Consider the following 14,369-nt stretch of genomic DNA (forward strand, 5'->3'; position numbering starts at 1 on the left):
GTATATTTATGCGTAGTTTTAAAACGATATAAATTATAAATGAAGCAAATTCTGCAAATTGTTTTACGTATTTTGAGGCTTGAACTTTGGTAGCAAACCAATGGGAATAATTAGTACGGTGATTTCTCATAGGAGAAGCAAACTGGACACCAAATACTTTCATAGCTACATTGATTATACGTGACCCAAGTACAATAGCCGGTGCTACTCTGCAGGTGGTGACGGATGCGATATCACCATTTTTAACGGGTTACGGTTCGCTATCTCTAAGGTTCGCTATCTCTAAGGTTCGTTATCACTAATTACGAAAAAGGTCCGCTATACCTAAGGTTCGATATCACTAATTTTGAAAAGGTTCGGTATTTCTAAGGTTCGATATCACTAATTTTAAATAAGGTTCGTTATCTCTAATTTTAAATAAGGTCCGCTATCACTAATTTATTGAAGGTTCGCTATCTCTAAGGTTCGCTATCACTAATTTAAAATAAGGTCCGCTATCTCTAATTTTAACAATCCCGGTATCCCTAAGGTTCGCTATCTCTAATTTTAAATAAGGTCCGCTATCTATAAGGTTCGCTATCTCTAAGGTTCGCTATCTCTAAGGTTCGCTATCACTAATTTCAAATAAGGTTCGCTATCTCTAATTTTAAATAAGGTTCGCTATCTCTAATTTTAAATAAGGTTCGCTATCTCTAATTTCAAGTAAGGTTCGCTATAGCGGTCCTTATTTAAAATTAGAATAGCGGACCTTATTTGAAATTAGAGATAGCAGACCTTATTTAAAATTGAGATAGTGAACCTGTTAGATTAGTGATAACGAACTTAGGTATAACGAACCTTGATCGAAAGTAGTGATAACAGAACCTTAGAGATAGCGAACCTTAAATAATTAGGGATAGCGAACCTGAAACAAAATTAGTGATAGCGAACCTTAGGTATAGCGGACCTTTATTGGAATTAGTGATAACGAACCTTAGAGATAGCGAACCTTCAATAAATTAGGGATAGCGGACCTTATTCAAAATTAGTGATAGCGAACCTTATTTTAAATTAGTGTTAGCAGAACCTTATTTAAAATTAGTGATATCGAACCTTAGAACTAGCGAACCTTATTCTAAATTAGTGATATCGAACCTTAGAAGTAGCGGACCTTTTTTTAGGTATAGCGAACCTTTTTCTCTATTAGAGATAGCGGGATTCTGATCTCCATAGACTTTACACGTTAGTGATAGCGAACCTTAGAGATAGCGAACCTTAGAGATAGCGGACCTTAGAGATAGCAGGATGTCACCTTTTAACGTTGCCATTAGATTAACACATAGGCCTAAACATGAAATCTTCACAAACAATTCTAAATGTGTTATGTGGTGTCAAAGAAAAATTATGTTACGAATTTATTACCAGGGAAGAGGTAATGTGAAATTTGTAATGGAAATTTTTATTTCATTATTTCATAAATTTGGAGGGGAATGCGGCCGGAAGCAAAGAGGGGATCGCGACATTTTTTCGTCGAAACAAATTGAAATCCTCCATTCCCCCTGGTGTAAAAAGTGACCGGTTTCTCGTGCGTTACCGTGTCAGTGAGACAAATAGCTGACATGTTTGAACTTGGGTAGCTTCAATCAAAGGAGTCAAATTCGGAAACGCGGCTCCTGAGCAGACGACGCTATGATATGGCAATGCGAAGACTTAAACAAGGTATTACATGACTTACTTTTTGAAAATAAATGAGTTATCATTATCAAATTGAAAAATTTCAGCTTATTGATCAATTTGTGGAGAAGTTTTAACTTCCACCTAAAAAGTATACAGTTATAAAACAAACGATTTCTGAATGTAGCTTTAAATGATTATTCAATTGGATCCTGCCGTGCCGATCAACATAAACCATCACGTACACGGGATATATCTATGATCCTAATGGTATACATTGTGGGTAACCGTATACCAGTAAAAGGAAGTTCTCCGAAGTTGAGGGTAGCTATTAACCTGACCTCTTTTCCTGAAAACGGTTGGTTATTTCTTTCTGACCCGCCTACACAAACTTACACAATATAAATAATACCTAGAGCTGATTCTATAAGCATGAGCAAAATCCACTGGCATATTATATAAAAGGCAGTTAATAATCATTGCTTTTGATAATCAGCACGAAACTCGCTGTCACTGCTCCGCGAAGCAGAAGTTCAGCCTCCTTCATTGTTGTCCATTATGGATTCAACAAAGTTTACTGACGAATCGGGGAACAGAGATACATCTGACACCAAGTATCTAGTGTTTACTGACGATACGTGCGATGACCAAAACAAGAATTACTCTGTAAAATCAGGTAGTGTCGACAAGATGGAAAGAACAGGAATTTGCACCGTGCAAAACCTGGGAGTCTTTGCTCTTTTCAAATAATAATCCTGATCATAGTGGCAATCATTATCGGGATGCACACCAAGATATCGAATCAAACGGCAATTGAAACCCAAGTACTTATCAAGGAACTTCAGGACCGAATCACTAATAATACCGAAAGTTTCGGTAGCGTCGATTTGCCAAGTAAAAAGTAAGGTGAGTAATGTACATGAACAGGTGAAATATTAATTTGAAACATTTTATGACTGACTGACTGACTTAATGAATGATTCTTAAACACTTGAGAACGTTCCTGCAATCTTATTGGTTCTTGCCCGTGTGATATGACACGATATGACACGGGTCAGCGCGTGTACATCAACGCGATACGCGTACTCGCTATTTGAACCAATCGGAGTCGCATAGCAACAACGAGACTGATCGATTTTAAGCCCTAGGTATTCCTTGTAAAATGTAGGATTTAATTTGATCAAAATTTGTAATACTTATGATATTTAAAAGTGTTTAAGAATGAGAATTAAGGTATTGTTTTTAGCCGCTGTCGTGCATCTATCGTCTCATATAACACGGGCGACATCATTATTTTTGGCGTAAAACAACTCGGCTTCGCCTCGTTGTTTTACTTAAAATAATGACGTCGCCCGTGTTATATGAGACGATAGATGCACTCAATAACTAAAACCAATACCTTTATTCTCTAAATAAGGTACTAAGACTTATTTATTTTATTAATTTTCCATTTTACAGATTGCTGCTTTGCCGCAGTCTACCAGTCCACCGTCGCTCCCGCCAGCGGAAGACCAATATAAACCAGCTGGAGTGACATATATCAGGTGGGGACGTACTGTATGTCCAGATACAGCAGATCTTGTGTATACTGGTGAGTGCGATCGGGGGATACGTACCCAGCAAACACAAAAATGTTTTCAAAACGTTTTAAACATGTTATATTTTGGGTTTTGGTTTAGATAAAACGTTTTAATAACATTAGATGTCGGGCTATATAAAGGGCATGGAAACGTTTTGAAACGTTTTGTATGAAAACACACAACAACAATATTTTAAGAATGTTTTAAAAATGTTATTGTAAAATATTTTTTGCAAACATTTTTTTCTTAAATATTTTACTCACATTTAGATAACATTATGTTAGAATATTTGCAGTAGGTTAGCAACAAATGTTTTTGAATGTTATGAAAACGTTTTATACCCTTTATATGTCCTTTATATAACCCGACATTAAACGTTTTCTGACAACCTTTTCTAACCTTTCTAACCGAATGATGTCGAAAACGCTTTGTGTTTGCTGGGTATCCACTTTTCCACGGCTTCTATTTTGCAATTGAAATCTAGGCACTTGGTTGTTGAACATTTTGAAGCAAGCGTGTTAAGTGTATAAAAAGCGTGTTAAGTATATAAAATTATGCAGAATGTCAAAGACTTGATCGATTCACCTATGAGGTCAAATTTGGGCCAAAATGCTCATTTTTGGTTCAAAATTCCAGCAAACTGGAATTTTTTTGGCCCAAATTTTTTCAAATTTTGGCCCAAGACACGAAAAAATTGGGCCCAAAAAAAAAAAAACCTTTGGGGGATTTTGGGCAAATATTTCCATTTGACCCAAATCTGATCTCACAGATGAATTTATCAAGTCTTTGCCATTCAAAATATGTATACTTTTTAGACTTTAGACCAACAATTTAGCAGTTATGAGGCCCAAAAGTTTCCATAAATCCAGGGTTAAGACCACCCTTAAAAGAGATTTTTATTCTCTATGTAAAACAAGAGCTACGTCTAAGACATGTATTATGTAACCGAGTAGACGATGCTAGAATAAAAGCTGACGGTCTTCTATATAACTGATTTATTGCAGGTGTATCGGCTGGTGCTAAAGGAAGTGATGGAGGTAATGTTCCTGGCGGAGGTTCCAATTACCAATGCTTAACACTTTCTCCACAGTTCAACAGATCAGAGTCAGGCCAACAACCGGCCCGGTCAAGAATCTATGGAGCGGAATACCGTAGTGGCGAACCAGGAGCGATTCACGATGTCCATATGTATGATTCTCCATGCGTCATGTGTCAAAGTCGAATGGCTCGAGTACAGGCCTTCATGATGCCCGCAACAATGGAATGCCCTAGCAAGTGGACCAGAGAATATGCTGGCTACATGGCTGCAGCAAGGTGGAATCACCCACGCACCGAGTACGTCTGCTTAGACCGAAACCCAGAAACCATACGCGGTACTAACACCCCTGATCCAATTTCGTATTTTTTTCCTGTCGAAGTGGTTAGTTCTAGTGGTTTGCCTTCAGAATATGAAACTGGCCACGACTTGACTTGTGCTATTTGCACAATGTAAAAAACCCTCAAAGTTGGTCAAACAATCTTCTTGGTTATAGATTCCACACTACCCCGTCCAGGCAAGAATGGGTTGGAGGCATTTGTGTTAGTGATGGTTGACTCAAGAGAAACAAATATAGTTTTCAATCATTTGAATGCCTTGAATTGTACATCACCTCAAGAGAGGAATGCAAGCAGTAGCGTAGCGTGGTTCATCACATTTGGGGTGGGGGCACCGACCATGATGGGGGCTCAAGCCGGTTTGGGGCATTTGTTTTAAATTTCAGATCAATTGAGGGCACGTGCCCCCGTGCCCCTATGACGCTACGTCACTGAATGCAAGATCCTTTGAAGCTGATAACCATCTACAGCCCACCCAGCAAGTGTAGCAAAATTCTGCCATCTGTCTTCTTCTAAGAATTCAGTAGCTTACTTGAATATGCGTGTCTTTGTACTACACCCATGATGATTTGTAGTAACTTTAACTTCCACATGGACATACATGACCTAAGTGACACTAGAACTCCAAATGAGATCCTAGCTTATGCAGGTCTTGTCCTGCTTGTATCTGAACCAATTAACGCATACTGCAGGACATTGGCTCAATCTACTCATTACTAACGAGAATAGCAACTGCCTAGGTGACGATCGTATGTTGCATACAGAGCCTCTACCTCACTTTGTTATAAGGTATAATGTCCATCTTCATCATATGATCTACCTCGTTGTGCGTATTCAGATCAAGCTCTATAAGATCCGCCAAATAATAATTTTGTAATGATATATCTTCTAATATCAATGATCCTTGTAATGATTTGGACAAATATGTTGGTAATGGCAACTCGGTAGTAAGTGGGGTATTGGATGAGCATGCCCCATTGCCTGCATATAGTATTATTCCAAGACCAAATTCATCTTGGCATAATAAGAACCTCCACAGCCTCAAACGTGCAAAACGTGCAGCTGAGCACAAGTGGAAAAAGTCTGTTACCGGTACCCATTTATACATCTGGGTGGAGAGGAGTAATCGATAAAGTGCCATACTCACGGGTACAGCACGATGGCGTCGCCAGATCGTCAGCTGCATCGATATCAGTGCCACCATCTTTTGCAGTTGGGGCCCTTGAAACTCACTAATCTCTCTCGTATATGGGCCAGCAGCGTTATGCCGCCTCCTGCGTAACTACGCTACCACCTGTTGGTAGGCTACTAAATCAAGGCACCATTCCATGCTCTTTGGTGGGCTAGCTAGCCACGAATGCTGAATGATGCTGGAGGATGCAATAATATGTCAGGAGGCTAGCAGTAAATTAACTTTTGCAAAAAATACTTCAGTCTACTCAACCTTCCAACTAACTCTGTCTACTTAACCTTAGAACACACAATTCTTCATCTCATGCTCAATGGTGGACTAGGACCTATGGTCTTTAGATGGACAACCAACGTATAAAGTCTTACCCAAACACTCCAATATGAACTTGAGACAAAGACTTGCCAATTTCGGCAGGTGGTGGGCGCATGCAATTCTTTGAATGCCGTTTCCAAACGTTAGCCCAGGGAGATAGGGGATCATAATTATTACACCGGACTGCGCCCTCTCTTTCTCCAATTTCTGAAAAGTTGATCAAATATATTTTGGTATGTAAAGAAACCTTTAATCGTTAGCTTTAATATTAACCAAAACAATTATTTCAATCTGCTTACAACTTTTGAAGTTATGCCCTTTTAAAGAGATGTACCCGTTTTTCACTTTGTCCACGGATAGCAAACAGAGTGGTTGGAATGGATCATGCTTTGGAGTGGCTTTCAAGATCACCAGACCTTACAACACTTGATTTCTTCCTTTGGGGAAAATTCCAAAGCGACGTCTATGAGCGAGGACCACAACTAGCCTCCAAGATCTTCGCAAACGTATTACTGTTACGGCGCACAATGGTACGCAACGTAATTGAGGCAATGAATATCAGGGCTGAAACCTGTATTCGCCATGAGGCCGGCCCGGTATAGGGCAGAGCAACATAGCTCACTTGAGAAGAACGAAATACAAATTGCTACCATGGCTACCTTTTATCCCAAAAAGAATAATGAATATTATGTTGTAAATAAAAAGGAAGCAAGAAACAACAAAGAAACATAATAAAACAAAAAGGTACTATAAATAACCAACAAAAAATAAGTAATTGCGGGTGTGGAAATGGTAGTCCCATCCCACACCCACAAATTAATGACTCTTAACAAAATCAACATAAGCCCTTATCGATAAAGCCCATTTCGCTAAATAAAGTTATTTTATAAAGTTATCATTGAGGATTGTTTGATATTCATGCATACGTGTACGCGTACGCGTGTACTCCTTTTCAATCTTTGAAAAGACTTTACAAAAAGACTAATCACTGATTTCCGTGTCATTTTTTGACACGGAGAACAGCGTAGAGGCCTGTCGAGTGCAGATCCGTCGGAACACGCTTTTCAATATGGAATAAATGCTAACCTCATCGTGACATCATCCAAGCAGCAAAGTTCATTTCCCATTGAAAAAGCGTTATCCGATGGATCTGCAGTCGCTCATTCTGCGTAGCATCTCTTTTGATGTTCACTGATACATGCAAAGCGACCTTCAACAAGTAAAACTCGGAAGGATGTTTAGCGTAATATTATGATAGATGCACACATATCTGTGGGACATTGAAATGTGTTATTTGCATAATAAAATAAATCATTGCGTTTGTGTAGAAGTGATATGTCATTGAGCATATGGGCCAAATATACTGGCATTATGACGATTAGAGCTTTCACAGATCTGCAAATCAGAAAATCATCCATGACCGAAGTCGGCGATGTCCATTATTATGAATGCAGCAAAGATTCCAAAAGAATCGGAGAGCATAGATACATCAAACACCAAGTATCTAGTGTTTACTGACGATACTTGCGATGACCAAAAAAAGAATTACTCTGTAAAATCAGGTGGTGACGACAGGATGGAAATGACGGGAGTTTGCACCGTGCGAAAACTGGCTCTATTTGCTGTTTTGCAAATATTAATCCACATCATATTTGCTATTATTATGGGGATGCACATTCAAATATCGAATCAGTCAACAGCTGAAACCCAAGCACTTATCAAGGAACTTCAAGACCGAGTCACTAATAATACCGAAAGTTTCGGTAGCGTTGATTTGCCGAGTAAAGGTAAGGTGAGTTGTGTAAATGAACAAGTGGATATACTAAACAGACTGACTGACTGACTGACTGACTGACTGACTGACTGACTAACTGACTGACTGACTGACTGATTGACAGACTGTCTGACGGACTGATGACTGAATGACCATTATTGACTGACTGAATGAATGAACGAGACGGTATTTATTTTGTTCATTCTCTTTTTGGCAGATTGTTGCTTTGCAGTCTACCACATCGTTCCCGCCGGTGGAAGACCAATATAAACCAGCCGGGGTGACATATGTCCGATGGGGACGTACTGTATGTCCAGATACAGCAGATCTGGTGTATACTGGTGAGTGCGCTCGGGTACAAGTAACACAACGCCACAGAATAAGATCATGTTTCATAATAATTTTGCATTGATATTAGAGTGACTGGAATTTATTTTGTGTTTGGAATAACTAAACAGGTGAAAAATACCGAGATTTTAAAAAGGACATATTGGGAAATATCGCTGACTACTCGCTGATTTCATGTTAAAAGCGTGATAAACACATTTAAATAATTGTAACAAAAAGCTCAATGGCGATTAAACCCACCAAGTTTCATCACAATCTAACGATCTATATTCAAATGACCTCAGATAGCCTTGAAATGATCTTGAAAATTCTCGCAACTCAAGGGTTATCACATTCACCAAATTTCATGACAATCCAACAACCTATACTCAGTTGACCTCAGATGACATTGACATGACCTTGAACACTTTTGGCACTTAATTGTAACCACATGCACCGTGCTTTCAGATACAGTCGAACAATACTCGAGTGATCTCAGATACCTTTGACATGGCCTTGAACATTTGCGGCACCCAATGGTGATCACACCTTTTCATGACAATTCAACAATTTATACTCATGTACTCCGTTGGACTTCAGGTGACCTCTGGTCGAGTGACCTTGACATAACTTTTAACATTTTCGGTGTTCAATCATTCACTACGTTTCACAACAATCTGAAATCTATACTCAGTTGACCTCGGATGACCTTGCCCTGCCATTTCTCCCCTCTTACATCCACCATGATGTTTCATGACACAACCTGTCAATAATTAAGACTGATTACTCAATCCAATTTTCACTTTCCAACTTCGGGATGTAGATTGTTATGCTGGTTTGACATACTTTCCTGCCGCTTGCCGCTTTGCCGCTCTGAAGATGATTTTGCTTCACTGCGCAGTCGCACCAGAAACGCTAGCGGTGACCAGCGAGAAGCCGATATATCGATCATTAAACCGCTTTGTCCAAGCGGCATCATCGCTGGGAGTTGAATTCAAGTCAACTCGGAGCGGTGCCGCTCTGATGTATGAGAACAAAATACGATTTTGGAGCGGTGCTGAGCGGCAACAGTGGCTTTCAGAGTAATGCCGTTGCCGCTCAGCGGTGTGCCGCCTTTGTTTGCAGACAAGTGCAAGCGGCATGATGAAGCGTCACGCCGCTCAGCGGCAGAAAGTATGGAACCAGCATTAGGCCTTTACTCCTACCCCAGGAAGAACATTGGATCTCTCACAATGTCTTCTAGCTTCTTCTCTTTGATTTACTGCAGGTATAGCGGCTGGTGGTAAAGGAGGTGATGGAGATAATATTATACCAGGCGGAGGCTCAAATTACCTATGCTTAACACATTCTCCACAGTTCAACCAATCAGAGTCAGGTCAGCAGCCGGCCCGGGCAAGAATCTATGGAGCGGAATATCGGAGTGGTGATCCAGGAGCGATACACGATGTCACATCTCATGATACCCCATGTGTCATGTGTCAGAGTCGAATGGCTCGAGTACAAGTCTTCATGATGCCAGCAACTATGGAATGTCCTACCAATTGGACCAGGGAATATTTTGGATACATGGCTGCAGCAAGATGGAATCACCCGCGCACCGAGTACGTCTGCTTGGACCGCAACCCAGAAACCATACGCGGTACGAACACCCGTGATCCAATTTCATATTTCTTTCATGTTGAAGTGGTTAGTTCTAGTGGTTTGCCTTCAGAATATGAAACTGGTCACGACTTGACTTGCGCTATTTGTACAATGTAAATAACGGGTTTTTTTCTTCTTTGAGCCGTTAACGTAGTTCTTTTTATGCAAATCCAATGATAATAAACTCACATTTTCAGTAACGTTTCACGATTACATTAGTGATTTCATCATATCACAGTGGTCGGTCGGATGAAAGCACCAGTGTACAAATTGTGAGTTCAACATCTTCATTTTCATTGGATGTGCATAACTTTGTTAACACTTTCATTAATTGGTTGTTGGCAAGTTGGGGTTGGTCAATCGGCTGCAGATTTTAGTGGTAATGGTTTAATTTTTTGGAAAATCTTTACTGATATACGCTGTTAACATCGGCTTTAGAGGTTTCAATTTCTCTTTGGTAGCCGGGATTTAATAGCCTACAATTTCATACATTCAGATGAACGTTCCGCACTTTGAGAGTCTCAATTTCTATATACAGAGCTTCCGTGATGCGATTCTTTTTGAATTGTTTAATTCACCGGTTTGTTTTCATGTATCCCTGATCAGAACTACCATTCCTGAAAGTTCGATCATAATAGGGTTAGAAACCAGACCCTTCATTCAGAGACGCCAAAACTCCAAATATGCCTATTATAGGCCTATCATGGTGAACGTATAGTAATTTAATAAGTAAAGAGAACAATCCTTCAAGTTTCAAAGTTGATGTAATGTATACGGTTCTGTAGAATGAGAAAACATACATGATGCGCGGCATCTGCTCGAGGATTTTATACGCAAAGGATATAATAAATTCAAGTGTACAGTTGACTTTGTTGAACAGTGATCTTCGCACGAAGTGAGTCTCCGTTATGAATATTAAATATATATTATAAGTAGTTTGTAGTTAGAATGCCGAAAAATGGCATTTTAGGCTGATAGAGCTCAACTCTTAACGTTTGGTAACTTCTTGGATGTAGATGCAGAGTGAGTACGTTTAATTGAACCATAGTTGTTCCAGGCATTTTAAGTAAAATGCCCGACACGTGTTTCGATCCTCTTCATCATGTTGATAGGCAGGATCTCAATATTAAACCATTGCAATGGGTTGGTAACTTGGACTGGGAACCAGGGAGTTCGTATTGCCGAGAGAAATTAATTGACATTGTCTAGATTTCTCGTCTTTATAGTGAGTGTTGAAACAATCGGCTGATCAGAGAAAAGATTCAAATTCTTATCACCGTGCTCTTCGTTTCGGAATTACCTGGGAAGCTCTGGAAACAATGTACCATTGTGTACGCCCGATACCAAGAAGTGTGGTCAATTCTTGAAAAGAAATTCAGAAGGAATGGGAACTTAAGGAAAAGAAGGGGGAGTAATTTAGGGGGAAGTAATTTGATGGAAGGGGAAGGTATGAGAGAAAGGGGGAAGAAATGGAAGAAACCTTACATTTGTTTACATTTTTCAAATAAAAACGTTACAAATGTATACAAGGAGGCTTCTCCTCATGGTATAAAAATGACCAAAACCCATGAGCTTCCAGGGGCTTCGTTCCCTGGAACCCCACCAGGGCCCTAAAATGCGGGCCCCTGGACCCCACGCCAGTAAAGGCTCTATTCGCTACGCTCGCTCGCTTTGATCTATTACTTAGTCAGCTTAGGGGGACATTTTTGGAGCCTTGTCCACCCTGGGAGAGAGGGCTGGCTACGCCCCTGATTTTAAGTAAAATGCCCGACACATGTTTCGATCCTCTTTATCATGTTGATAGGCAGGATCTCAGCATTAAACCATTACGATGAGTTGGAAACTTGGAACCAGGGAGTTCGTATTGCCCAGAGAAATTGACATTGTATAGATCTCGATTTCTCGTCTATATAGTGAGTGTTGAAACAATCAGCTGATCAAAGATTCAAATTCTTAACACCGTGCTCTTCATTTCGGACTTACCTGGGAAGCTCTGGGAACAATGTACCATTGTGTACGCCCGATACCAAGAAGTGTGGTCAATTCTTGAAATGAAATCCAGATTGAAAACGAATGTACAGTAGCAGGCAGTAAGGCAAAGTGTCAACACCCTATATTATAAATATTTTTTTCATACAGCTTCATACTCCGTTGGTGAAATCAATATTATATTATTGACATAGATAGAGAAAGTTTACATATGAATTGTGATATACACGTGTGATCGAATATTCTATCAAGCACCTGGATCTTAAATGTGTTCCTTTATATAATTGTAATTCTCAAAATTAAATAAATATATCACAATTTTAACCTAAAATGCAGTAAAAATGTATCTAGAGCATACAGCAATGGCCGCTAATTAGTGTATTTCATTTCAAGTTAGTGTAAAAAACAAAACCTGGGTTTTACCTGAATACAAATCGAATTTCCTTGTAATAGCAACACCATATGGGATACTAGAGCATGCGCAAATCGTAATAATGTGTAGAATAGAACTTGGTGGTATCTCATATCAGGAAAGTTGAGAAAATAGTCGTGCTATGCTTAGCCTGAGTCGCGCTCGGCCTATCTCGAACAAAATCGCCATGCGTAGCTATTGAATAACGAGAGGATTCGCCGTACTATCACGCCAATTTTTGACACGAAGATATAGGGATGATGACGCTGTGTAAGGGTCGTTAGTGAAGTTCCATTATGCACATTTTTCGAACAATAAATTTTGGAAAGTTTTCGTCAGAAACAAACATGTTAAATTTCACTATTAAGGTCAAAATTGGTTTGCCATCGCTGTTAACAATGAAGACCTGAGCGCAAGAAGACCGTAAGTCCACTTGGCCCCTCAGCATGTATACAATAAAATTACGTATAGTTTCTTAGGGTTTTATAATGTTTACTACATGTTCCTGGGTGAAAACATCATGAAAGGTTGTGAAAGATTTGTTTTGGCCCCTGAACATGTATAAAACATTACCAAACTATACGAAACTATACGCAACTTTAGTGTATACACGGTCGGAGGGGCCAAGTGGACTTACGGTCTTCTTGCGCCCAGATCTTAACATGGTAAACAATGATGGTACAGGTTGCAACAGAAAGTGTAAACAATTGTGTTCTGAAATCTTTGACGAAAAAGCATGAGAGTTCATTTTACGCGGTTCGAACTTGATACGTGCGAACATGGCTTTTAACGTGGCCCAACTCGGGCGATTAAGTAAAATCGGGCATAGCGTCGGCTGATAGCGTTTGAGCCTGAACTAAGAAAGAAAAGAAGTTTTTCTGTTATAGCCAAGATATTACTGATTCTACTGTATATCCCATTTACGTCCTGACCCCTATTATTATTTTTTTTTTTAGAAGCAGAAATCCAATTGTAGGCCTAAATCATGAAAGTAAATTTTACGCGATGCAAGCTCGATGCACAAAAATGTCAAAAGTGACTCAACTCGTTTTCTGGACGGTTTAATTAAGTGAGGACAGCGTTTGAGTCCGAACTAGTGAAGAAACCAATTAAAGTTTTAGCCAAGATGTTACTGATTCCACTCCATATAGGGGCCTAACATTGTTGTCATGATCTCTTTAACTTTTTCTAAAACGCGAAAATCGCGAACATCTCTATAGCTGAATTTATACTCGACTCACTGAGCGATAGCGATATTGGTGTTTAACCAATGAGATAGGACTCATTTTGTTGCGTTGGGAAAAGCGAGTTAATTGGTCAAATACCAATCGCTCATCGACGAAGTATAAATTCAGCTTATTTTGTAAATTGGCGCTTGACGGTGTAGATTATAGACTCACGCAATTCATTGCAGAGCGTATTTCTATTGGTTAGTTTCTAGTCTAATACCCAGCTTGTTCCCATGCAGATGATGTATTTTTCTAACCTATTTCTTCGTAATCCTCAAAGTCCCTGGTACACAAATTGTGTTGTTCCCAAAACCAAAATATTGTCCCATGGGTGGGAGAAAGGTCATTAAACTTTACATGAGGTCAAATTTCAAACGTCACCAAATTGTGTCGAAAACATTACTAATGTAATCCTCTGGTCATAATAATTCAGAAAATGTATAGTTTTACCTATCTAGGATGTACCGTTCTTGAGTTATTACCCCTCTGGTCATCTTAAAGGATTCAGAAAGTGTACGGTATAGTTTTACCGTTTTTGAGTTATGGTCAAGCGTTTCATGAAACGGGGCGGGGGGTAACATTTCCAAACAGCATGCCAAAAAATGCTTGCTCCCTCGCCCTCTCGAGCTGCCAAAAATCGCCTGCCCTTCCCTCTCGGCCTGCCAAAAAATCGTTGCCCCCCCCTTTAAACATGCCAAATTTTTGGGATCCTATTTGCAAACGTTAAATGGTCTAGATAGGCCTATCTATAGTATTAGTAACTCGATAATATTTTAGAGCGTTTTATTTAAAAGGCGTCCCTTGAACATGTGCCAAAAATCTAGTCCCGGCGTTCCCAGCTTGCCAAAAATTGCTTCCACCCACCCCCCCTTTTTTTCTTGCCAAA

General features: G+C 39.6%; 1 protein-coding gene across 1 annotated transcript; it reads left to right on the forward strand.

Moving 5' to 3' along the window:
- The first annotated feature begins 2,211 nt into the window (after nt 1-2,211).
- LOC140140529 (uncharacterized) lies at nt 2,212-4,777 on the forward strand. Its single transcript, XM_072162287.1, has 3 exons — nt 2,212-2,319; nt 3,112-3,244; nt 4,238-4,777. Exons 1-3 carry the CDS (start codon nt 2,212-2,214, stop codon nt 4,723-4,725), a joined length of 729 nt encoding a protein of 242 aa, XP_072018388.1. The 3' UTR covers nt 4,726-4,777.
- Nucleotides 4,778-14,369: the final 9,592 nt, after the last annotated feature.

Source organism: Amphiura filiformis, chromosome 19, assembly GCF_039555335.1.
Source record: "Amphiura filiformis chromosome 19, Afil_fr2py, whole genome shotgun sequence".
NCBI classification, from domain to species: Eukaryota; Metazoa; Echinodermata; class Ophiuroidea; order Amphilepidida; family Amphiuridae; genus Amphiura; species Amphiura filiformis.

What these genes read in the sequence shown, in the direction of transcription:
- LOC140140529 (XM_072162287.1), top strand. Translation starts at nt 2,212, where the DNA reads ATGGATTCAACAAAGTTTACTGACGAATCGGGGAACAGAGATACATCT. An exon ending in ACCAAAACAAGAATTACTCT is followed by an intron (nt 2,320 to 3,111) that starts GTAAAATCAGGT and finishes TCCATTTTACAG; the next exon opens with ATTGCTGCTTTGCCGCAGTC. An exon ending in AGCAGATCTTGTGTATACTG is followed by an intron (nt 3,245 to 4,237) that starts GTGAGTGCGATC and finishes GATTTATTGCAG; the next exon opens with GTGTATCGGCTGGTGCTAAA.